Source organism: Oryctolagus cuniculus, chromosome 6 (assembly GCF_051225735.1).
Source record: "Oryctolagus cuniculus isolate XC-2025 breed Fujian yellow rabbit chromosome 6, ASM5122573v1, whole genome shotgun sequence".
Taxonomy (NCBI): Eukaryota; Metazoa; Chordata; class Mammalia; order Lagomorpha; family Leporidae; genus Oryctolagus; species Oryctolagus cuniculus.
In genome coordinates this window covers 99,893,298-99,919,451 of record NC_142872.1, presented here as the reverse complement: position 1 = coordinate 99,919,451, position 26,154 = coordinate 99,893,298, and the positions used below count along the sequence as shown (strand labels likewise).

The 26,154-nt window shown below is 42.9% G+C and overlaps 1 protein-coding gene across 50 annotated transcripts in view; it reads left to right on the top strand.

Annotated features, from left to right (window-relative positions):
* The window catches only part of STAU2 (staufen double-stranded RNA binding protein 2), a 368,761-nt gene that overhangs the window by 210 nt on the left and 342,397 nt on the right, over positions 1-26,154 (top strand). For 10 of the 50 annotated variants that reach the window (XR_016235741.1, XM_070075208.2, XM_070075199.2 and 7 more), the window contains exons 1-3: positions 344-497; positions 11,919-11,984; positions 16,202-16,256. Coding sequence is in view for 7 of the 50 variants with exons in the window: in XM_070075214.2 (XP_069931315.1) it covers positions 11,967-11,984 (18 nt within the window). In the remaining 43 variants the exon portion in view is untranslated. Of the gene's footprint in view, positions 1-337; positions 498-1,053; positions 1,095-11,918; positions 11,985-16,201; positions 16,257-26,154 lie in introns of those variants that run through there. The other 40 variants (XM_089335411.1, XM_070075201.2, XM_070075210.2 and 37 more) reach the window with 15 other exon arrangements.

Sequence of the window (26,154 nt, the reverse complement as noted above, 5' to 3'; positions counted from 1 at the left end):
CCGACTGCAGGTGTGGAAGGGGCTGCCCCAGGCCCACCCTTAGCAGCCGAAGGGGCGAGGAGCCGCGCGTGCGAGCAAGGGGCTGCGGACGGGGTGCGCTCCCCACGCACTAGCTGGCCCGGCTCCGAAGGCCCAGGAGAACGGCCTTCGCCCCGGGGCCCGCGACTCGCGGTGCCAGCCCCGCAGCGCGCGCTGCTGCGCGGGGCCGGGCGGCCGCCAGGGGGCGGGAGCGGCGTCGTGAACAATGGCCGCGCTCGGGCGGGAGGCGCTGTGGGCCGCGCGCACGCGCGTGCGTGCTGGGCGCGGGAGCGGCTGGGCAGGCGGGGGCGCGCGGCGCGAGCCCGGGAGGGCGCGGCGGGAGCGCCGGGGAGGCGGGCGGAGGCGGGGGGCGGGGAGCCCGAGGGGTGGAAGCTGGCGGCGGCGGCGGCCGAGCGGGGTCAGTTCTCTGTAGTGTTTGCCAATGTTGGAGCCGTCTGCTAAGTGTCCCTGGCAAGAAGGTAAATACCCTCGTGGGGGGCGCGCGGGAGGCCCCGACTTCCGCCCCGCTGGCGGAGGAGGCAGAGGGCGCTGAGGAGCCCTGCAGGTCCGCGGCGCGGCGAACCCCGAGAAGAGCGGCCCCCTTTGCGGCCTCCCCTCCCCCGCGCCATCCCTCCCTCCTGGGGCTCGCTGGGGCGGGAGGGGGGAGGGGAGGCCTAGGGGGGCAGGGCCGGGGAGGAGGAGGTTGGGTGGGTGGGGGGGCGTGTGTGCAGGGGGTGGGACAACACAGGTGTCCTGAGGGGAGGAGCTGAGAGGAAGGCGAAGGGACGCGGCCAAGGGGGGAGGGGGTGGGGGAGGGCGCAGCGGGGTGGGGGTCTGGGGACCCCGGTGGGACTCGCCGGAAGACGGAACGGCGGGTGTAGCGGCGGGGTGGGAGAGGGCGGGGGAGGCGAGGGGAGGCCTGGGGAGGGGGCGAGGCGCGGAGGCAGGCCCTGGGGGTCTGCAGGGGGTGGGCCTGGGGGCGGCGCGGCGGGGCCGGGCGCGCCGCGGGGTGGCGGCGGTGGCTATTTCTGTAGAATGGGCAAGTGGTAGAGACGTAACTCGCCGAAACGGGGAAGGTAGGTGGGGCCGAGGGGACAAAATATATCCTATGACAGGCGAGTTCTGCTGTGGCTCTCACGCACTACTACCGTGAGGGCTCGGCTTAAAGGGGTAGTTGGCAGTAGTGACCTTGCCGGGGTGAAGGGACAAAGCTCAGTTGCAGAGTGCACGGTGCGAGGCCGGGGGCCGGCCGGGGACTGCGCCGAGGGGGGAGTGTTCCGCAGAGCCGCTGAGGAGGGCGCAGAGCTGGCCTTCCTGGGCAGGGGGCGGGGATAGTAATGGCCGTGGGGTTCTGGAAGTCCCTGGAAAGATGTGCAGCGTTTTGCGTTTGTGATTAGTTTCGTTTGGAAGGGGACCGTATTTTGTACTGGTGTACCCCTCCCTCCGAAACAAACAAACAAACAAACAAAAAACAACTACTTGGGCAGAGAAGGGTGTACCTGGGATTTACTGAAGGCTGTTCTCAAGTGGATCCTGCGAAAGGATGGAACCGATCCTGTACAGTACTTCACTGTTGGTTAAAAACCTTTATTACTCATATTTAACGCCTGACTTCACAATCTTGGGGAAGTTTTTCTGAGTTTTACTTGGCTTCTCATGCACGGTTGTATTGTAGAAAAACATGGTCCACACTTGAAATCAGAATTGTGATGGGCAGGCAGGATGGTAGCAACCTCATAGGAGAAAAGATTGCAACACTTTCCCAGCAGGAGATTTCTTCCCCGTCCTTGCTTTCCTAAGATGACTCAAATACACAGTTGTGAGTTGTGCCCTGCAGTGGAAAAAATCTTACTTCATAAAACCATCATAACCCAGACTTATTCTGCATCTTGATTGTTTTGTACTATGGCAAGTTTTTCATTGTTCAGTGTGTCTGTATTTTACTGAAAACCAGCGGTATCACATAACACTTGAATTGTAGATTTGCTGTGTTTTGCAGCAGGCCTGTATTAAATTTGTGAAGCAGTTATGCCAAACTATGTGGTGTATGTGCGTTTTTTTGTATGCTATGGTTTCAGCTGAAATCACCATTGCCTTACTTCACTGCACATCACTAAGTGATAATTAGCTGGTAGGCTGTGATGCATACTTCCTCACGTTTCAGTTTTTTCCTTAAAAACCAGTGTTTTGTATTTGTAAAAATGTCGCTGTATAATCCAGGTATGTATTGTTCATTTCAAATAGCATGTCATGTAGTTTTGGCATTTTAACTCTTTATTTGAAATCATTTAATTTCAAGCTTACAGAAAAGTGGTGAGAAGAATCCAAAGAACATCCCTGTAACTTGTACTCAGATTCACCTGTTACCACTGATGGAACAAGGCTCTCCTCCTAACAGCCATTTTGCTCATTTTTCATTTGCCCACTGTCACACATAGAAAGCATTTGTTTTTTTCCTGGACAATTTAATGACACGGCCCTTTGCTCCCAAATACTTCAGCATGGAATACCATGTAAGTTTTACATTTTAACTTCTTGACTTGCCTGGAATGAAGTTCTAGGGAAGTATGATCTTGAGAATAGAGGTGGGCATTTGGCACTTAAGACACCTGCATCACATATGAGAATGCCCTGGGTTCCAGTGTGGGCTTCTCTTCTGATTCCAGTTTCTTCCTAGTGCTCACCCTGGGAGGTATTAGATGACGTTGGCTCAAGTACTTGGGTCCCATAGGGGAGACCTGGAATGAGTTCCAGGCTTTTGGCCTTGACCTGACCCAGCCCTAGCTGTTGCAGGCATTTGGGGAGTGAATCAGTGGATGGTAGAGATAGCACTCTCAATCTCTCTCAAGTGTGTAAATTAAAAAAAGTTTAAGTAAGAATACAACAAAATCTACACTATTAAAAGTATAAACAAGAGAAGATGAATGATTTTCCTGTTTAGCCACTGAAGATTAGTTGGCTTTTTTTCTTTGTACTTAACTTCTTTACTCCTCATTAGTCTTAATCTCCTTTTCTTTTGTATTCTTTGCTAGGTAGCTGATTGTTTATATGTACAAGTTATAATAAAGATGGAAAATCTGGATACAGCAAAACCGAGTTCTTTGTTAATATTAGGTTGTAATTTGAGTTTGTAGTTTGAGACATGTACAATGTGATCAGTCACATAGAGATGTATTTGTGCCTCTCAGGGATTCAATGAAATATTAGAGGGACTGGTATTGTGGCACAGCTGGTAAAGCCATAGTCTCTGATGCCAGCGTCCCAAATCGGACTGTGGGTTCAGGTCTCAGTTGCAGTGATCTGATCCAGCTCCCTGCTAATGTGTCTGGGAAAGTAGCTGATGATGGCCTGAGTTGCTTGGGCCCCTACCACCCAATGAGAGACCTGGATGGAGCAGCTGGATCCTGGATTCAGCCTGGCATAGCCCCAGCTGTTGTGGCCTTTTGAGGAGTGAAGCAGTGGATGGGAGATCACTATATCTGTCCTCTCTGTCACTCTGTTTTTCAAATAAATAAATAAATATTTAAAAAAAGGATACAGGAAATCTCAAAGTGAGTCTAGATTGCCTTTAAAGGCAGAGGTTAACTTTTAAAGAATATTAGGGGTCGGCGCTGTGGAACAACCAGTTAAAACCCTGGCCTGCAGTGCCATGGCCCTGCCGGTTGAGTTCCAGCTGCTCTACTTCTGATCCAACTCCTGGCTAATGTGCCTGGGAAAGCAGAGGAGGGTAGCCCAAGTCCCTGGGCCCCTGTACTCACGTAGGAGACCCAGAAGAAGCACCTGGCTCCTGGCTTTGGCCTTGTCCAGCCCCAGCCATTGTGGCCATTTGGGGAGTGAACCAAGGGATGGAAGACCTTTCTCTTTCTGTCTCTGCCTCTCTCTAAAACTCTTCCAAATAAATAAAAAGAATATTACATGAGAGCCTAGAATCCTTATCAATTACAATTTGTGTATATGTGTATATCATTGTTTGAGTTTGGATAACTTCCCAAAATTCAATATAGGAGTCTTCTAGTTTTTTTTTTATCCAAGTGTTAAGTCCAACTTTGTTAAAAGAAACATTTTACCAAGGCTTTAAATCCAGCTTTACACTGATTTTTTTTAAAGATTTATTTATTGAAAAGTCAAGAATTTACAGAAGAGGAGAGGCAGAGTCAGAAGAGAGTGAGCTTCTGTCTGCTGGTTCACTCTCCAAATGGCTGCAACAGTCAAAACTGGGCCAGGCCAAAGCCAGGAGCTTCATCCAGGTGTGGGTACAGAGGCCCAAGTCCTTGGGCCATCTTCTACAGCTTTCCCAGGTGCATTAGCATTAGCAGGGAGCTGGATCAGAAGTGAAGCAGCCAGGACACGAACCAGTGCCCGTATGGGATGCTCAGGCAACAGCATCCCCAATACGTCACAACACTGGCCCCAAAGGCAAGTCTTTTTTTTTTTTTTTTTTTTTTTTTAAGATTCACCTGTTTCTTTGAAAGAGTTACACAAAGAGGAGAGGCAGAGAGAGAGAGAAAGAGAGAAGGAGGGAGAGTGAGGAAGGTAGGTCTTCACTCCTCAATTGGCCATAACGGCCGGAGCTGTGCCAATCCAAAGCCAGGAGCTTCTTTCAGGTCTCCCACATGTGTGCAGGAGCCCAAGGACTTGGGCCATCTTCCACTGCTTTCCCAGGCCACAGCAGAGAGCTGGATTGGAAGTGGAGCAGCTGGGACTCGAACTGGTGCCCCTATGGGATGCCAGACTGCAGGAGGTGGCTTTACCCCTACAGTGCTGGACCCTGCCCAAAGGCAAGTCTTATATAGTGAAGAGGACTTTGAAAACAGGTCAAACTGGATTTTAATGCTATCAATGTGTCCCAGCCCCTAGCAAAATGGGGATATATGACACCTGCATCTCAAGGTGATAAGGATTAAATGAGTTAATGTGAAAGTGACATACTATAAAACTGATAATTTTTGTTTTAGTAAATATTAGTTCCCTTGTTTTTCTAGACAAGTAGTAATATGGGGAGTTTTTCACTGGAATAGTTTGGGGGTAAGACTTCCTTCCTTATACTTAGGATCTTTGATAGGCTTTTAGAAGATAATAGAATTTTGGCTGAAATTTTAAAATTTTTCTGGGGTTGCTGCTTTAAAAAGTTAGAATGAAATACATTTTTAAAAAGCTTTTTAAAGGACAACTGAATTTATTTAGGGTAAGAAGTTTTGAATTGGTAGTTAGGGTCCCCCCCCTAAATTTTTTGTTTGAGAGGCAGAGTAAGAGAGAGAGAGGCTAGACAGAGAGAATTCCCATTCTCTTATTCACTTCCCAAATGCTCTCAACAGCTGGGACTGAGCCAGGCTGAAGCCAGGTGCTGGGAACTCTATCCTGGTCTCCCATGTGGAGTCAGGGACCCAGGGACTTGACACATCACCTGCTGCCTCCCAGGATGCATATTGAGAAACTGGCTTTAGGAGCAGACCTGGAACTTCAACCTGGGCACTTCAGTATGGGATGTGGGTGTTCCAAGTGGTGTCTTTTTTTTTTTTTTTTTTTAATTTTTCTGACAGGCAGAGTGGACAGTGAGAGAGAGACAGAGAGAAAGGTCTTCCTTTGCCGTTGGTTCACCCTCCAATGGCCGCCGCGGCCGGCGCGCTGCGGCCAGCGCACCGCACCGATCCGATGGCAGGAGCCAGGAGCCAGGTGCTTTTCCTGGTCTCCCATGGGGTGCAGGGCCCAAGCACCTGGGCCATCCTCCACTGCACTCCCGGGCCACAGCAGAGGGCTGGCCTGGAAGAGGGGCAACCGGGACAGAATCCGGCGCCCCGACCGGGACTAGAACCCGGTGTGCCGGCGCCGCTAGGCGGAGGATTAGCCTAGTGAGCCGCGGCGCCGGCTGCCAAGTGGTGTCTTAACTGATATACCAAATACCTACCCTGATACTTGGTTTGGAGTAGCTGCTAGTCTTAAGAATAGGGATAGTAAATATTTTTTGTTTTTCATATTGTCAAATAAGACATTGAAGTGAGAATTACCTATCAATTGTGGATGAATGCAATTCTAAAAAATTTACAGTTATTAATAGTAATGCCATTTTATAAATTATAAATAAATTGCCATTAATTATTGAGGATTATATATAGATTTGGCTTGTATAGCTTTTAATTTGTCAAATGGGCAAAATGTAATTTATAATAAGATCAGTGGGTTCGTTCTATCAGCAGATTCAGGTTGGACCTTTAACTTGGCATGAGCACAAGTCATCCTCAGTTTGCAGTGTCCTCTCTTCATCAACTGTCCTGCCCGTTTTAGTAGCTTGGATCCTAGAATTGCGTGTCCTTATGTGCTGAATGGATGTCACTGTAGGGCACTTTGGGGACATGTGAATAGGTTTCTCTAAAAGTACTTAATTGTAGTTGGAATAAACTGTTACTTGGAGCTCTTGTCAGAGGAGGGAGAGTGGACTTATGAAACCTCAGATAGTATGAAGCTGTATTTTGCTGATATGCTTTGATATTTTATCAGATTTTTAAAAATACAGGCCAGTAGATCTGACACATCTTCATAAAGAAGAAACAGGGTCCGAAAGTGCCACTGTGGGCATTCTAAATTGTCCACGGTGTGGTTGCAAATTATAATTTTTGCACTGACTGTAAATCTAACTTGTCTGATAAAAACGAATCTCAGAATGCTATCCAGTTACCTCTCAGTGCTGTTTATAGCTGTACTAGTGTCATATATTTTAACTTATACAGCTCCTTATACTTGTGAAGAAAAAGCTTATAGAATATTTAAAATTGTATGATCAATTTTAAGTGAATAGGTGTTCTTGTTTCTGTTGCTGCATAAATATCTTTTGTATATTAGAAGATTAGAACTCTAAGAAATGTACCCTGGTATCTTACTGTGCCTGCTTCTTGGAATCAGCCCCAGTGTTATCAGACTGTGATATGGAAAAATATGAGAAGGACTGTAGATGAGTACTTTTGACTTTTTGAGAAGCTTATGCCAAATACAAACAAAAACAAAACGATGCTTCGCGGAGAGATGGTGAATACTTAGAAGCAATGCTAAATTCTAAAAAGTAAGGGACGCTAAATTACTGAGAAACTTTTAGTGGTTTATTCATACTTCACCTTCCAAATGAATTCAATAAAAAAATTGGTTGGATTTGTATTTTTGTTTCCAATGTGTTTTTTTAAAAATATTTATTTTTGTTTGAAACAGACACAGACACCAACACATGCAGATCTTCCATCCTATGGCTCACTCCCTAATGCTTGCAATAGCTGGGGCTAGGCCAGGTTGCAGCCAGGAGCCTGGAACTCTATTTGGGTCTCAAATGAGTGGCAGGGGAGCCATTGTCTGCTACCTCCCAGGACTCCATTAGCTGGAACCTGGATTGGAATCAGAGGCACCCTAGTATGGAATGGGGGCATCCCAAGTGGTAGTTTAACCTGTGCCACAACACCTGACTATCGTATTTTAACATTATTTGAATAAAGCCACACTTTTTAAAAAAGATTTTATTTATTTTAAAGATTTTATTTTGAGAGTCAGAGTTACAGAGAGGGAGAGACAGAGAGAAAGGTCTTCCATCCGCTGGTTCACTCCCCAAATGGCTGCAATGGCCGGAGCTGGACTGATCTGAGGCCAGGAGCCAGGAACTTTTTCTGGGTCTCCCACGTGGGGACTTGGGCCATCTTCTGGTGCCTTCCCAGGCCATTAGCAGGGAGCTTGATTGGAAGAGGTGCAGCTAGGACAGGAACCAGCACCCATATAGGATGCAGGCACTGCAGGCAGAGGCTTAGCCTACTATGCACAATGCTGGCTCCAAAAGTTATACTTTTTAAAGACCTTAGCTCTGGAGTTAAAAATGTAAATGTTTGTTTCACAGTTTACGACATTCAAATTCTAGTGTTACTTATTTCCTCATGTCGAATGGGGAATTGATTTATTTTTGACCTGCCCAAATATGTTAATTAATATCCAAAGCACCATAGGAGTATTGAATTTTTTTATTTCAATTTGCTTGTATTTGCTGTTTATTATCTAGCCAGATTACAAAAATACCATAGCAGAAACATAGAGTTACAGAGAGAGGGAAAAACAGAAAAAAACTTCCATCTGCAGCAATGCCTGGAGCTGGGCTGATCTGAAGCCAGGAGCCAGGAGCTTCTTCTGGGTCTCCTATGTTGGTGCAGGGACCCGAGCACTTGGGCCATCCTCCAGTGCTTTCTGAGGCCATTGCAGAAAGCTGGATTGGAAGAGGAGCAGCTGGGACATGAACAGGCACCCATATGGGATGCTGGTGCCATAGGCAGAGGCTTATTAATTAGCCCATTATGCCGCAGCATGGGGCCCCAGGAGTATTGAATTTTAGAGTTGAACAGGGTTGTCTTATTTATTGTTGTATGACAAATTACCCCAGAACTTAGGCCTTAAAACAGCAAACATTTATTATCTCATTGGTTCTGTGGGTTAGAAATTTGGGTGCAGTTTGGCTCGGTTCCTGTGGCTCAAGGTGTCTAAGGAGGTGGCAGTGACATCAGAAAGCTTGCCCGGTGAAAGATCTGCCTTCAGATTCATGTGGCTCTTGGCAGAGTTCTGTTCCTTGGGGCCTCAGATTGTACTGGCTGCTGTCCGGAGCTTCACTCAGTCCTCTGCCATGTGGGCCCCTCCAAAGGGAGGCTCACAAGATGGCATCTGGTTTCCCTCAAAGCAGACAAGAGAGTGGGAGAAGGCGATATTCAAAACTTGATAGCCTAATCCTGGCATTGGGGTCTTGGTGTTTCTTTTGTATTCTACTTGTAAGAGGCTGCCCGCTGCAACAACTTGAGTTTAATTTTGAATGATTAAAAAAAAAAAAAAAAAAGAAGAAAAAGAATTTAATGATACACAAAGTAATTTGACCAAGGAGCCTGAAGAGCTTGGACTAAAATTTTTTTTTTTTTTTTTCCAGAGAAGTTTGTATTTGGGCCTTAAGCTTTTGAAAATAAAGTTTAGAGACATAGCATATGAATACCACTGTAATACACATGAAATACTCTATCAGACCCTAAAAATTAACATAAACTTTCTCATAGTCAACAAAATAGTGGCTGGTTGCCAATTTTATTAGATGGACTAAAATTTAAATTCACCATTACTCAGGCCTTGTACATTTTCTAAACTTCCCATTCCTTTAGGAGGTGTGAAAATAACTATAAAAGAAAATAAAAATTAATACAGGTACTGAGGACACTATTGTAAGAAGTATACTAAAAATGTTCAAAGTCATTTTGAATTGCTTTCGGTCTGTCATATTGAAAACATTGTGGCCAAATATTTCTCTGTGTGTGTGTGTGTGTGTGTCTTTATGTATGTATCTGAAGAATACTTGCTTCTGAGGGAAAATTCAGTATTTTACAGCATTCTACACAAGTGATAGAATTTAGTCCTTTTGCCGTATGTCCAGACTGTTGTTGCTTTGCAGATAATTTTTTTGAGGAAATGTATAATTTATATTTTTATGTATTTTTTTCCTCATTACAAGATCTTTGGATTTATTTGTCAATTTAGGTTTGCCTGCCCTGGTTTGGCATCTTTAAGGCTAGGAGAGATTTAATGTGTGAGAATAGGGGCTGGTGTTATGGCCTAGTGGGTAAAGCTGCTGTCTGCAACTCTGGCATCCCATATGGGTGGCAATGGCCGTTTGATTCCCGGCTGCTCCACTTTCTTTTTTTTTTTTTTTTAAAGATTTTATTTATTTATTTGACAGGTAGAGTTACAGACAGTGAGAGAGAGAGAGACAGAGAGAAAGGTCTTCCTTTCGTTAGTTCACTCCTCAAATGGCTGCAACGGCCGGAGCTGCGCCGATCCAAAGCCAGGAGCCAGGGGCTTCCTCCTGGTCTCCCATGCAGGTGCAGGGGCCTAAGGACCCGGGCCATCCTCCACTGCTTTCCCAGGCCATAGCAGAGAGCTGGATTGGAAGAGGAGCAACTGGGATTAGAACCGGCGCCCTTGGCTACTCCACTTCCAATCCAGCTCTCTACTAATGGTTTGGGATAGCAGTGGAAGATGGCCCAAGTGCTTGGGCCCCTGCACCCATGTAGGAGACCTGGAAGAAACTTCTGGCTACTGGCTTCGGTCTGGCCCAGCCCTGGCCATTGTGGCTGTTTGGGCAATGAACCAGTGGATGGAAGTCTCTCTGCTTCCGCTCCTACCCCCTCTCAACCACCCCCACCTAACTCTGATTTTGAATAAATAAAAATAAATATATTTTTTTAAAAATGTGAGAATAAACAAAACCAAGGGGAGAGTGTCAGCTTAGAAGGAAACAAGCTCAAGTATAGCAACAGGACGTACGTATAGGATTGTGACTTTTTTAGAATGTTGCACATGAAGGGTGAGTGTTTCTTGTAGCTATTGGGATGCTGCTTAGGAGGCTGCATCACATGTTGGAGTGCTTGGATTCAAGTCCTGGCTCTGCTCTCTCTCCAGCTTCCTGCTAATACACACACACACTGGGTGGCAGCAGATGATGGCTTGAGTGTTTAAGCCCTTGCCACCCTCGTGGGAGACCTGGATTGAATTCCAGGCTCTTGAGCATTTGGGGCATAGATCAATAGCTGGAAGAATATTTCAAGTAAAAATTAAATAAAAATAAAGTTTTATGTGAAATTTTAATGTGCACACTATTTTTATACTGATGACAATAGACTGACAACAGAGAAAAATAAAACAGCTAGGTAATCTTACTGTGTACTTTTTTCTATACCCACTAAAAGAGTACTTGTGTGTATTACATTGTTTTTAAAGTTTTTCAAGATTTTTATTTATTTGGAAGAGTTACAGAGAGAGATCTCCCATTTGCTAGTTCATTTCCTGGATGGCAGCAATGGCCAGGGAGCCAGGATCCAGGAGCTTCTTCCAGGTCTCCCACATGGATGACAGGGACCCAAACACTTGGACTCTCCTCCAGTACTTTTCTGAGGTATTAGCAGGGAGCTAGACTGGAAGTGGAGCAGCCAGGACATGCATTGGTGCCTAGGTTGGATACCAGCATTGCAGGTGGCAGCTTTACCCTCTATGCCACAATGCTAGACCTGTATTTCATATTCTTTAGGAGTAATTTATCATATGGCAGGTGGGAACAAAGCTGTTGAAACCATGACCTGAACAAGAGGAGTTTCTGTGACTTTTTTTTTTTTAAAGATTTATTTAGTTATTTGGAAGTAACAGAGGAAGAGAGAGAGAGAGAGAGAGAAAGAGAGAGAAACATCTTCCATCTGCTGGTTCACTCTCCAGATGGCAGCAATGGGCGGGGCTGAGCCAGGCCAGTCAGGAGTTGAGAGCTTCATCCAGGTCTCCCACATGGGTCAAGGGCCCAAGCACTTAGACCATCTTCTGGTGCTTTCCCAGGCACATTAGCAGTGAGCTGGATCAGAAGTGAAGCAGCCAGGTTTCAAACTGGTGCTCATATGGGATGCCTGTGTCATAGGCAGTGGCTTTACCTGCTAGGCCATAACACCGGCCCCCTATATTAAATATTAATCTGGAACTTACAGATTTGTTTTTGACAGTTTCACTTTTGTATGAATTGTCTTTGAACTTCAGAACCAAAGGGACCTCATTCAGCAACCTAGATCTACTTTATTCTGTAGGGTAGCCACTAGCCACATGTACTAATTTAAGTTCACCTTAAAGAAAATTCAATATTTTCTCTCTTGGTTGCACCAGTCACATTTCAAATGTTTAGAATCCATATGTTGTCGGTGGCTATTGGGTTGCATGGTGCAAATAGAAGACGTGTTCATCCTCGTAGGAAGTTCTATGAGGATCTGGATCCAATTCTGTTTTATATTTGATTTTAATCAAGAGCATGTGTTTAAAGTGCTAGTTGTTGAGGTTTCTAACTAACTTGACTTTCTTTCTGTTTTATTTTCCAGTTTTTGGAGCTGTGAAGGATACAACAGTTTAGGCACTATTGTCTTAACATGCTTCAAATAAATCAGGTGAGTTTGTGTTAAGATGTGTCTTGTGCTGTCATAGTGCTTTGGCCTTAAATTATGCAACATTTTAACTTAGCTTTCCTGTAACCAAAACCTGACCATTGCTTTATGGAGCAGTTACATACTATGTCATCTGTGAAGATCTGTGCAGGGCAGATTGTTTAAGAATTACAGTGATAGTCCTGAAAGTTGGTAACTTCCCAGTGTTTTCTGTTCTTGATGCCACATCCTTCCAAGACTTGATGTGTTCAGAAGGCTGGTGATTGTGATACAGCCTCAGTAGATGGCAGTTGCTCAGACTCAAAGAATTTCTAGGGAAGTAATTGTATCAGTGTGTTAAAAAAAGATTCCTTTTCTAGGGCACTGGAAAAGGCTGGAAGAAAGGGCTCTGCTAAATAACCTACAGCCCATAATATTCAGACTCCCTGAAAGATGTATTTTTCTTAGGTCTTGGTATTTTTCCAAGAACTTTATAATTTAATTTTACCTTTTCCGAACAAATAAGAGATTGTATCATAACTTTAATATTCGGAAATACTTCATTTTTTTGGTTGCAAAGAGAGAAGTCACTAAAATGGTTTTCTATAATTTGAGGAAGTAATCCTGCCTACCTGCTTCCCGCCCCGACATAGTCCTGCTCACCTCACCTTACCTGAGAAATGTCCAGTTCCTGTGTATCACAGGCCATCTCTAAGCAATGACTTCTAGCTTTATACTTGATGTGCCCCTCTTTTTTGATCTTTGAACTCATGTAGCAGTTACCAACTTGACCTCTTAACTTGAATGTTTTTGTGCATCCAGACTTGATGTGTGCCTAAGGAACAATCTAAGTGCTTCAGTTATTTTGGACTTTAAATTCCTAGTTGGGCAAGGTCATTCTGGCTGCTGAGGCTTTGTGCAGATTACCTCTGCCTGCATCTCTCTTCTACCCTGTGCTTGGCTCGCCTGACTCCAGAAATAACATACGTTCTCATAGCTCCCTGCCCTTTTATGTAATGACATCATGGCATTCACAATTACAGTCAAATATGTAGTTAGGAAACAGTCATTCTTGTGTGTACCTGTGGGTCATGCATCTGTGGATACAATTATCCATGAATTGAAAATATTTGAAAGAAATTGTGTCTGTAGTGAACATGTACAGACTTTACTTTCTTATCACTGTTCCCTAAATAATACAGAATAACAACTACTTTTTTTGAGATTTAGTATTTAATTGAAAGGCAGAGCAATCGAGAGAGAGAGAAAGAGAAAGAGAGGGAGATATGAATCATGAGATACCAAGAGCTCTTCTGTCTTTATTCCCCAAATGGCTGCAATAGCCAGGCCTGGGCCAGGCCAAAGCCAGAGCCAGGAACTCCATCCTGGTATCCCCATGGAGACCCATGTAAGGGCCCAAGAACTTGGTCTGTCTGCTGCTGCCTTCCTGGGCACACTGGCAGGAAGCTGGATTGGAAGTGGAGCATCTGGGACTCTTAATCAGCATTCCCACATGGGATGCTGGTATTGCAAGTAGTGGCTTAACTCAGCTCACTATAATGCCAGATCCTGTAACAACTACTTATATAACATTTATATTTTATTAGGTTTTCTAAGTGATCTAGAGATAATTTAAAGTATATGAAAGAATATTTATAGGTTTTATATGCAAATACTATGCAATTTTTAGAAGAGGCTTGAATGTCCATAGATTCTAGTGTTGTTAGGGGTCCTGGAACAAATCCACCAGACACTAAAGGATGATTTGGTTTAACATCTTTCTCCCTTGCTAGTGTGCTCCATGAAGACAGTGACTGCCTGTTACTGTTAGATTTGAATTCCCAGAGTCAAAAGTAAAAAATGTACATAGTTTTCATAAAATAACTGATTGAGTAGATGACTGCTGCTAGAATTATTCCTAAAGCCAGGAAATTTCCATTATTTTTGACAATAACTGTTAAACTGTATTGTCAGTTTTGGTATTATATGGTGTTTTTTTTTTATTTTTTTTTTTATTTTTTTATTTATTTTTTTTTTTTTGACAGGCAGAGTGGACAGTGAGAGAGAGAGACAGAGAGAAAGGTCTTCCTTTTTGCCGTTGGTTCACCCTCCAATGGCCGCCGCGGCCGGTGTGCTGCGGCCTGTGCACCGCGCTGATCCAATGGCAGGAGCCAGGTGCTTCTCCTGGTCTCCCATGGGGTGCAGGGCCCAAGTACTTGGGCCATCCTCCACTGCACTCCCAGGCCATAGCAGAGAGCTGGCCTGGAAGAGGGGCAACCGGGACAGAATCCAGCACCCCAACCGGGACTAGAACCCGGTGTGCCGGCGCCGCTAGGCGGAGGATTAGCCTAGTGAGCCGCGGCGCCGGCCCCGGTATTATATGGTGTTTTTTTTTTTGTTGTTGTTGTTACCCAATATCATTAACTTGAAATATCCTTTATACAAAGTTATTCTTTTGAGTTTTTTCTATACTAGAAAACTTCCTTATGCACCAAAAATTGCTTTCATAAAAGACATTGCTAATATAGGGTTAAAAGAATCTTCTTTTAATTTAATTTTTATTTTTTAAAGATGTATTTATTTATTTGAAAGGCAGAGTTACACAGAAGCAGAGGGCTACAGAGAGAGAGAGAGAGAGAGAGAGAAAGGGAGAGAGAGAGAGAGGGAGAGGGAGGTCTTCCATCCGCATGTTCACTCCCCAGATGGCTGCAATGGCCAGAGCTGTGCTAATCCAAAGCCAGGAGCCAGGAACTTCTTCCAGGTCTCCCAAGTGGGTGCAGGGGCCCAAGACTTTGGGCCATCTTCCACTGCTTTCTCAGGCCACAGCAGAGAGCTGCATAGGAAGTGGAGCAGCCGAGATGTGAACCGGTGCCCATCTGGGATGCCAGCACTGCAGGCGGTAGCTTTACCCATAATGCCACAGTGCCAGCCCTAAAAGAATCTTAAATGCAGTGTGCTCAGTGCTTTCTGTACCCTCATAGCTGCTCTCAAATCCCTTTGGAAGCATCAGTGGTGCTTTATGAGACTTGACTTGTAAATTGTAGTAGGTGTAAAGTTGCCACAAAATGACTTTCTGTGAATACCTGCCATTAATTATATGAGTACAAGTAGAATAATTTATTTCATATTCTGGTAAAGACAGATGGAAATGATCATTCATTTTATGCTAGACAAGTTCATTGAAAGCTGTAGTTTATGGATTAGTCCTAATAAGGATTTGTTAACTGGTGATTTTGCAGGTCATGTTGAATCAAGCGTTGTACACAGTTCTTGAGCAGTGTTCTAAATGCCCATATTCCCTGGGCTTTGGCTGGAAACTGTACACACTGCTCACAGATACTGAAAAAAGACATGTATTTCTAGAGTCACTTATAGACCCCTTTTGGTTATTTGATTATAAATTTCATTGCTCAAACTGTTCAAGTCTGAAGGGGAAAAGTTAACAGAATTAGAAATACTAGAAGCTGCAAAGACTTTGTCTTCAGTCAAGTTATTAAAGTTATTTTTGTTGTTGTTGTTTAAAAGAAGTATTTATTTACTTGAGAGGCAGAGTTTCAGACAGAGAGAGGAATAGAACAGAGAGGTTGTTTTTCCATCTGAGATCTGTTTTCCATCTGCTGGTTTACTCCCCAAATGGCCACAGTGGCAGAGCTGGGCTGCAAGCCAGGATCCAGGAGCTTCTTCCAGGTCTCCCACATGGGTATAGGGACCCAAGTAGTTGGGCCATCTTTCACTGCTTCCCTAGGCCATTAGCAGGGAGCTGGATTGGAGTGGAGCAGCCGGCACCCATTTGCCCGTGTCTCAGGTAGAGGCTTAACCTACTATGCCACAGCACAGGCCCTATGAGTGATTTTTATCTTTTGTTATTTATATGGTAACTGCTTTCTTATGAGAATGAGTATTTTCTGTTATATGCTTTTCAACCATGTTTCTAGGACTAGTATTAAATTTTTATTTGTGAAGTCTTTTGTTTTCTTAAAGTGCATGAATTACTATATACTTTTCTGGTGCTAACAGTTTCTTCCATGTATGTTCCTGAAATTAATTATAAACCAGGCTATTGACTACTAAATTATTTGACATTTTCTTTCAAATTAATTCTGCCTGATAATTTTTATAGGACGTGGGACTGTTCCATGTTCTGTTATGATAATGGCTCTTTTCTGTCCTGCTTACTGTAGAAAAATTAGTTGTTTAGATAAACCAAAAAAATCACAAAAAATTCCACTATTCTTTTACAGAGATATTCACTTCTAACATTTTGGGGTGTATACTTCTAGATTTTTTTCTATACAGGTATGTTTTTATGTGAATGTATGTTATTTTTAAAAACTGGGTTTATACAATATGTAATATCTCAAAATGACTTAATAATAACGTTAGTTTGGAAGTACTAAAATTGTTTTAACCAAGCCCTTATTGTTGGACAGATTTTTATATTGCAGTTAGTGCCACAGTGAATTTTTTCATATACATCTATTTTTACAGTTATTTTATGATAATTAATTTTAAGAAATTAAACACTGGTTAAAGGGACATCTGGATTTTAAAGATATTTGATGCTTAAATAAAAAAATACAAAATTATATCTACCAGAAGTGTGTGGGAATACCTGTTTCCTTTCATTGACAAGTTTTCAGTCTTTGTCAATCTGTCTGACAAAAAGTGGTATTTTTGTTTGTATTTCTGTGATTTGCTTATATTTGTTGTTCTTTTGTGGTTTGCCTTTTATGAGTTGTTTATATATGTCCATTGTCATCTTTCTTCCTTTATTTATAAATTATATCATTTAGATTATATACCTTGCTAAGCTAGTATTTAAAATTCTTGCTTTATGATTTTTCGTTCATTCAACACATAACTAATGGGAGTCTCATAGTTTGAGGGTACCCTAGTAGATAGGGGTTTAGTATATTTTGGGCCTTTCCTCCAAAGATAAATCGAGTCTCTGGGGAAAGGAGACTCACTTTAACATTAAGCTGTAAGAAATATGAATAACAAGGCACATGTACTGTGAAATCATGTATTTTTTTAAAGATTTATTTGTTTATTTGAAAGAGTTACACAGAGAGAAGGAGAGAGAGAGAGAGAGAAAGAGAGAGAGAGAGGTAGAGGGGTAGAGGTCCTCTGTCCGCTGGTTCACTCTCCAAAGGACCACAACAGCTGGAGCTGTGCTGATCTGAAGCCAGGAGCCAGGAACTTCCTCCAGGTCTCCCACGTGGGTACAGGGGCCCAAAGCCTTGGGCCATCTTCCACTGCTTTCCCAGGCCATAGCAGAGAGCTGGATCGGAAGTAGAGCAGCGGTTCTTGAACCGGTGCCCATATGGATGTTGGCACTGCAGGTGGTGGCTTTACCCGCTATGCCACAGCGCCAGCCTCGTGAAATCATGTTTTAAAATGAGTGACTAAAACAGTTTTTTGTGATTAGCTGGTGAGGCCGACTTGGTCTTCTGGGAGATTGGGGAAGTCTAGATTAGGCAGTTGCAGCATTGGGAGCGCCTGGCAGCAGGGACTTTATGGTCTAAGTAGTTGGTGGTTCCTTTGAATAAAATTTGGTAATAGATGTTGGGAACATGGAAGCCAAGAGCACACTTTCAGGCCTGGCTAAAGTAAAATGGGAGGACAGGCAGGACAAAACAGAATTTCAGTGCCAGGGGAGTAGGCGACCTGGCAAGAGCCAGGTATTACAGGAAGAATCAAAGTTGTTTTACTGTATAGTGTAAGGTTGGGGCATGACTGTCAGGAAGCAAAGGCCTAAAGAATATTGATGCTCATCTCACAGGTTTATTGTGAGGAATAACTGGGGTAACAGAGGCAAAATGCTGAGCATTGGTCTTGGTACCACTTGCGTTGCTAGTCATTTTATTTTAACTCAACTGTTGCTGTTGCTGCCTGACTCGAGATTGTTTGAAATGGAGTTGAAAGGCAGTCATGTAGTGAGTGCTTGAGTAAAGTGTTTGGAGGAATGAACCACTTGTTTCTCAAACCCAGGTTGGCTTTAATCAACTCTATTTTCTTGGCATAAGCACCAGGAGCTTTTTTCTTTTCTTTTAGAAGTTGATTCTACTACACTTAACTTTTTCCAAGTCTGGATTTGGAGTAGAATCTACAACCTTCCCAAAGTGTATAAAGGGTATAGTTAGTCTACTGTTGGGAATAAGAAGCATAGTAAGCGAAAGGAGGTTGAAGTGTGTTAAGAAGGACTCCTGCTTTCTGCCTCCCCCTTCCTCTTGTCTGCCTCCCCCCTTACTCATGATCGTTCCCTCTGAGAGTGCTGAGTTGTCATGTTGTGTATGACCAGCCCTTTGGAGCGGTCATGTGATGAGAGAGTGAGCCTTCCTGCAGGTAGCCAACAAGGAACTGAGGCCTCCAGGCAAAAGCATGTGCGTGAGCTTTCTTGGAAGTGGACCTTCCAGCCCTAGGCTGCTCCCCGCTGACAACTTTACTGCAGCCTCAGAACCACCTAGCTAAGTTGCTCATTGATTGCTGGCCTCAGAAACTGGAAAAAAAATGCTTTAAAAACAAAACAAAACACAACACTAAGTTGGAGGCAATTAAAACGTATATTTTTATTTGAAAGGCAGAGTTACAGAGAGAGAGGGAGAGGGAGTGGTGGGGGAGGATATATATAAATATATATATATGAGAGAGAGAAAGAATATGAGTGAGTGAGCATGGGTCCATCCTTGGTTAACTTCTCAAATGGCTGTAAAGGCTAGGGCTGGACCAGGCAGAAGCTAGGAGCCTGGAATTCCATCCAGGTCTCCCACATAGGTGTCAGGGCTTCAAGTACTTGGGCCATCTTGTGCTCCTTTCCCAGGTACGTTAGAAGACAGCTGGGTCAGAAGTGGAGCAGCTGGGACTTGAACTGGCGCTCACGTGGGATTCTCACATCATAGGCGGCTGCTTAACCTGCTGGCCCAGTCATTTGTTGTGCAGCAGAAGTATGCTCTTCCTCCTTGAACACCCTGAGAACATTTGAAGTGTGTAAACAAAAGTTTCAGATATTAGATGACGGGCAGCAGCAGCAGACTGTGATCCCCAGGAGAATTGCAAACCAGTGTGGTAAAGTCCTTCAATTGTACCAGCTTACAGTAAAGCGTAAGGCAATTTACCTACCAGCTGGGGTGTAGGGAGAAGGAACCAAAACAGCTTACTGAGATAAGGAGACAAAGATTAGAATTTGGGAAGGCCAAGTTGTGGTTAGAATTGTAAAGCAGAGTCCCTGACAGACAGGCTTGGGGAAGAGAGCTGGGGCTGGGAGAGTTCACAGTAAAAAGGATGCATGCAAGTGTGCGTGCATTCTGGAGATCAGTAGAGGGTTCTCAAGTCCCTGCTTCTGATTTGTAGATGCTTGACAGGACCACCCAGAGCCCGAGGGGAAAACTCCTGGAAAGCAATAAGAAAAACAATTTCCAGGGCTTATTATTTCCAGGATGGAAATAGTTTGCATTCCCACAAAACTGAGTGATAACATGGGCCCTTGGGAAGAGTCCTCAGATGGCTAGAAGTGACTCCAGATAACTTAACCATGTGCTAGAACACTATTTTATTTTATTTTTTAAGATTTATTTTTATTTATTTGAAAGAATCACAGAGAGATGTAGAGAGGTAGAGAGACAGAGAGATCCTTCATCCACTGGCGTACTCCCCAAATAAAACACAATGGCCGGAGCTGAGCTGATCTGAAGTCAGGAACCACGAGCTTCTTCTGTGTCTCCCATGTGGGTGCAAGGGCCCAAGGACTTGGTCCATCCTCTACTGCCTTCCCAGGCCATAGCAAAGAGCTGGGTCGAAAGAGGAGCACCAGGATTCAAAATGGTACCCATATGGTATGCCGGGGCCTCAGGCCAGGGCTTTAACCCGCTGTGCCACAGCGCTGGCCCCTAGAACACTATTTTAGAGCAGAGGTGGGGAACGTCTGTCCTGTAGGCCTTGTATGTCCTGCAGAATCATTAGGTGTGGCCCTGCCAAGGCAACCATGGGTGGAACATGAAATTTAGTGTGTCTACAGCAGGCAGGCTAATACTTGTTGATGATTTTGTATAGCCCGTGAATAATGTTCTAAATATGCAAATAGCCCATGGTAGAAAAAAGTTTCTGCACCCCTAATTTAGAGGAATAAAACACAATTCAGAATCTGTTGATGTAAAATTTATAGTTATTGTCATCTGTCAAAAACTAAAATGCTTGCCTCACCTTCGGTAATGGATAGAACATTCGGACAGAAGATCGGTAAGGAGGGACAGCCCTTGTGGCATAGCAGGTTAAGCTGCAACTTCTAACACCTGTATCCCATATCAGAGTTCCTGGCTTTGAGTCTTGGCATCACTTGCAATCCAGCTTTCTGCTAGTGTACAACCTGGGAGGTAGCAGATGATGGCTCAAGCATTTGAGTCCCTGCCACCCACATGGGAGACCTGGATGTCCAGCCCTAGCTGTTGTGGGCATTTGGGAAGTGAACAAGTTTATGGAAGACCTAACATACACTCACACACTCTCTCTTTTGCTCGCTCCCTGCTGTGCCTTTCAAATAAACATAAAATTAAAAATTGATCACTAGGAAGTTAGAGGCATTGAACAGCAGTATAAAACAATTAGACATAACATACTTACACAGAATATCCAGCAACAGTCAAATATTCATTCTTTTCAAGTATGTGTTCATAAAACATTCTGTAGAATATGTTAGATCCTAAAACAAATTTCAATAAATTTTAAGACTGAACTCATACGAATTATCTTTCCCAATTGGAATAGAATCAAGTTAGAAATCAGTAATAGAAGAAATACTGGAAAAGTAGTTAGCCCTCTGTATCTATCCATTCTGTATCTGTGGATTCAACCAGCCATGGATTGAAAAATTTGGAAGAATAATATTGCATTTGTACTGAACAGACTTTTGGGGATCATTAGTCCCTAAAAATACAGTGTGACAAATATTTACATCACATTTATATTGTATTAGATATTACAGTAATCTTGAGATAATTTAAAGTACTCATATATAAGAGGATATGCATAGATTATGTACAGATATTTTGTATAAGGGACTTGAGCATCAGAATTTAGTGTCCTTGAGGTGTACTGGAACAAATCTTCCATATTAATGAACAACTATATATGGAAATTAAACAACATACTCTTAAATAACTAGCAGGTTGAAGAAGAAATCACAGGAGCATTAGAAACAATTTAAAGGTGAATGAAGATGAAAACAATATACATTACTTGTTTGATACAGTAAATGCAGTGCTTAGAGGAAAATTTCTTTTTTTGTGTGAGAGGCAGAGAGATAGAGACAGGGAGGTGCCATCTGCTGGGTTCACTCCTCAAATGTCTACAACAGCCAAAGTTGGCCAGGCTGAAACCAGGAGCCAGGAACTCAATGTAGGTCTCCCACGTGTGTGTTAGGGGCCCAGACATTTGATCCATCATCTGCTAACTCCCATGGACTATATTGGTAGGAAGCCAGAATCAGGAGCAGAGCTGGCATTCAAACCCAGGCACTCTGATGTGGGATGTGGGCTTCCCATGTAGCATCTTTTTTTTTTGGACAGGCAGAGTGGACAGTGAGAGAGAGAGACAGAGAGAAAGGTCTTCCTTTGCCGTTGGTTCACCCTCCAATGGCTGCTGCGGCCGGCGCACTACGGCCGGCGCACCGCGCTGATCCGATGGCAGGAGCCAGGTACTTCTCCTGGTCTCCCATGGGGTGCAGGGCCCAAGTACTTGGGCCATCCTCCACTGCACTCCCTGGCCACAGCAGAGAGCTGGCCTGGAAGAGGGGCAACCTGGACAGAATCTGGCGCCCCGACCGGGACTAGAACCCGGTGTGCCGGCGCCGCAAAGCGGAGGATTAGCCTAATGAGCCGCGGCGCCGGCCCTCATGTAGCATTTTACCTGCTATGCTGAACACCAACCCATCAAAGGGAAATCAGTAATGTAAATACCTATATTGAAAAATAAAGAGCTCAACTAAATAATCCAACTTTATATTTTAAAGAAAGTAGAAAAAGGAAATTAAACTCAAAGCTTGTAGAAGAAAGTAAATAATGAAGATTAGAATAGAGATAAACGAAATAGAGAATGGGAATACAATGTGGAGAATCACTAGAACCAAAAATTAATTCTTTGAAAAGATCAACAAATTGACAAACTTTTAGCTAGACTGACAAAAAAGAACAAAGATACATATAATGACTGATTTAAAAAAATGGATTATACAGAATACTATGTACAATAATATGCCAATAAGTTGGACAACTCACATAGAAAGACACATTACCAGACTTACTGAAGAAGAAATAAATAACTGGGAAAGCGTTCCTGAGCAAGAAAAACCAAGCTGGAGGCATCACAATACCTGACTTCAAAGCATACAACAAAGTTAAAGTAATTAAAACAGCTTGGTACTGGGATAAAAACTGATACACAGGTCAATGGAACAGAACAGAGTGTCCAGAAATTTTTTTTTTTCAGAAATTAATCCATGTACGTGCAACCAACTGGTTTTTTAAAACGAGATCTTGCCTTTTGATATTTTTTAAGATTTTATTTATTTATTTGAGAGAGAGAGTTGTGGACAGAGAGAAGAAGAGACAGAGAGAAAGATCTTCCGTCAGTTGGTTTTCTCCCCAGCTGGCCGCAGTGACCAAGCTGGGCTGATCTGAAGCCAGAAGCCAAGAGCCAGCTTCTTCCAGGTCTCACATGTGGTTGCAGGGCCCATGCTTTTGGGCCTTCTACTGTTTTCTCAAGCCATAGCAGAGAGCTTGATTGGAAGAGGAGCTGGTGCTGCAGGTAGAGGCTTAACCCACTATGCCACAGTGCCGGCCCTACCAACTGATTTTTTTTTTTTTTAAAGATTTATTTATTTTTTCAAAAGAGTTACACAGACAAAGGAGAGGTAGAGAGAGAGAGAGAGGTCTTTCATCCGCTGATTCACTCCCCAGTTGGCCATAATGGCCAGAGCTGTGCTGATCTGAAGTCAGGAGCCAGGAGCCAGGAGCCTGGAGCCTGGAGCTTCTTCCATGTCTCAAATGGGTCCAAGGGTCCAAGGACTTGGGCCATCCTCTACTGCTTTCCCAAGCCATAGCAGAGAGCTGGATCAGAAGTGGAGCAACCGGGCATCGAACTGGCGCCCAAATGATGTGCCAGCACTGTAGATGGCAGCTTTACCCACTACACCACAGCGCTGGCTTCAATCACTAGCTGATTTTGATAAAAGTGCCCAGACCATCCAGCAGGGTAAGGATAATCTTTTCAACAAATGGTGCTGGCAAAACTGGGTCTATATATATAGAAGGACGAAATTAGCTCCATGTTTTTCATCACATACAAAGATCAACTCAAGATGGATCAGAGACCTAAATTTAAGACCTAAGACTATAAAGTTGCTGTAAGAAAATGTAGGAGAAACAGTCCAAGACATTGGTGTAGGGGATGACTTCCTGGACAAGACCCCCAAAGCACAAGCAACAAAAGCCAAACCAAACAAATGTGACTGTATCAAACGCAGAAGCAATGGAAATGATCCAGAGAGTGAAGAGACATCCAACAGAATGGGAAGAAATATTTGCAAACCACCTGTCTGACAAAGGATTAATATCTTGAAAATATCAGCAATTTAAAAAATTCAACAGCAACAACAAAACAGCCAGTCGAGTTGAGAAATGGGCAGATGACTTCAATAGATAGCTCTCAAAAGAGGAAATATAAATGGCCAATAAATGTGAAAAAATGCTTAATATCCTTAGCCATCAGGGAAATGCAACTCAGGACCACAATGAGATGTACCTCACCCCTGTCAGAAAGATTAAAAGCCAAAAGTCAGAGAGTAACAAGTGCTGGTGAGGATATGGACAATATTTATACACTGTTGGTAGAAATGTAAATTAGTGCAGCTACTGCGCAAAACAGTGTGGAGATTTCTTAAAAAAAAAAAAAAACAGAAATAGACCCATTATTGGGTATATAAGCAAAAGATCTGAACACAGTGTATCAAAATGATAACTATGGGGCCGGTGCTGTGGTGTAGCGGGTAAAGCCACCTCCTGCAGTGCTGACATCCCATATCTGCACTGGTTCCAGTCCCAGCTGCTCCACTTCTGATCCAGCTCTCTGCTATGGCCTGGGAAAGTAGTAGAAGATGGCCCAAGTCCTTGGGCCCTGCACCTGCATGGAAGACCTGGAAGAAGCTCCTGGCTTCAGATCAGTGCAGCTCTGGTTGTTGCTGCCACCTGGGGAGTGAACCAGCAGATGGAAGACCTCTCTCTGTGTCTCTCTCTCTTTTTGTCTGTAACTCTGACTTTCAAATAAATAAATAAATCTTAAAAAATAAAAGAGAGATATATGTGCACCACCATGTTTTTAGTAGCACTGTTTATAATAGCCAAAATTTGGAATCAACCAAAGTATCAATAATCAGATGAATGGATAAAGAAAATGTGGCATATATATACAATGGGATATTATTCAGCTATAAGAATGAAATTCTACACTTAACCAGCATAATGGATGCCTCTGGAGGACATCATGTTGAATGAAATTAGCCAGACCCAGAAAGAACATGCCGCATGTTCTCTTTTGTATGTGGGAACTAAAATTAAAAAAAAAAAAAAAAAGAGAGAGAAAGAGAAAGAAATGACTGTGTGTATCAGTATTGCTGCAAATATAGTTTTGTAAAACTTTGTTTTATACCTTTGTCAAACCAATGATTAAAAATGTTATAGTACTATAGTTTTAATGATTATGATTACTTTAACATTTACTGTATGTGGGTGAAATGGTCATTTTTCCATTGTTTATAGCCATTGTCTGTATTCCCACTAAACTAAGGTCCTTTTGCTTTTTACTTGTTAAACTTATTTTGTGAAATATTAAGCCTCTTTACTGCAATATAATTTTAAAACATGTTATCTCAAAAACAAAAAAAAAAGGGGCAAAGGAAAGAGGACTGGAGTGAGGGAAGATGAGGGAGAGGGGGAGGGAGGAAGGGAATATAATGTTCATAGAATTGTATCTACAAATCTCATTGAATCTGTTAAAAACTAATTAAACATTAAAATTTAAAATAGAAAAGAAATAAGCTGCAACAGACATATAACAGGTAAACAGATTGAATTAGTAAAAAAAAAAATGAAAAGAAATAAACTCCTCAACAAAGAAAACTCCAGGACCATATGTCTTTTCTGATGAATTTTACTAAACATTAAAGAAGAATTTATAGCAACTCCTCTGAAACTCTTCCAGAAAATTGGAGGGGAGAGAATAAGAATACATTTTCACTTGTTCCTTGAGGCTAGTCTTACCCTGATATTGAAACCAATAGTAGCATGAGGAAACTAGAGATCAGTATTTCTTATGAATACAGATGTGAAAATTCCCGAGAAAATACCAGCAAACTGAATTTAATAGTGTATTTAAGGAATAAACACCCTGGCCAAGTGGGATTTATCCCATGGATGAAAGCATGGTTCAACATAAGGAAATCAATTAATGTAGTACACCACATTAATAAAATGAAAGGAAAAAAGCACGCAGTGATCTCATTTGGAGCATAAACTGACAAAATCCAACAGCTGTTCATGTTAGCAGGGAACCCACCATTTCCTAGCATTCAACATTTATGAAAAGCCCACAGCTAACATCTAACTCAGTGGTAAAGGGCTAAAAGCTTTTCTCTTGTGATCAGGAACAGGATGAGGATACTTTTTCTTACTGCTGTTATTCGTAATGAGTGGAAATTATAGCCAGAGCAGTTAGGCAAGAAAAAGAAATAAAGACATGCAGATGGGAGAGGAAGAAGTAAAATTATCTGCATTTGTAGATGACACGATTCTTTGTGTAGAGAATCACAAAGACCTCCCCCCCAATAATCTAATAAACCAATTGAGCAAAGGTGTAGGTACCAAAAATAGTTACATTTCTGTATACTAACAATGAATAGTAAGAAAAAAAAAACCTTAATAAAATCTGTTTATAATAGCATCCAAAAGCATAAAGGAGTATACTCCTTTATGAAAATCTATACATTGAAAACAAGATGTTATTGAAAGAAATTAAAGACCTAAAGAGAAGGGGTCTTCAGAAAGAACATGGAAAATGCATACTATGAAAACCTGTGCATGGATTTCAAAATTTTTTGTACCAAAGTAAACTTACCTTTTATTTACATTTTTCCATGAGCTCCTTTTTT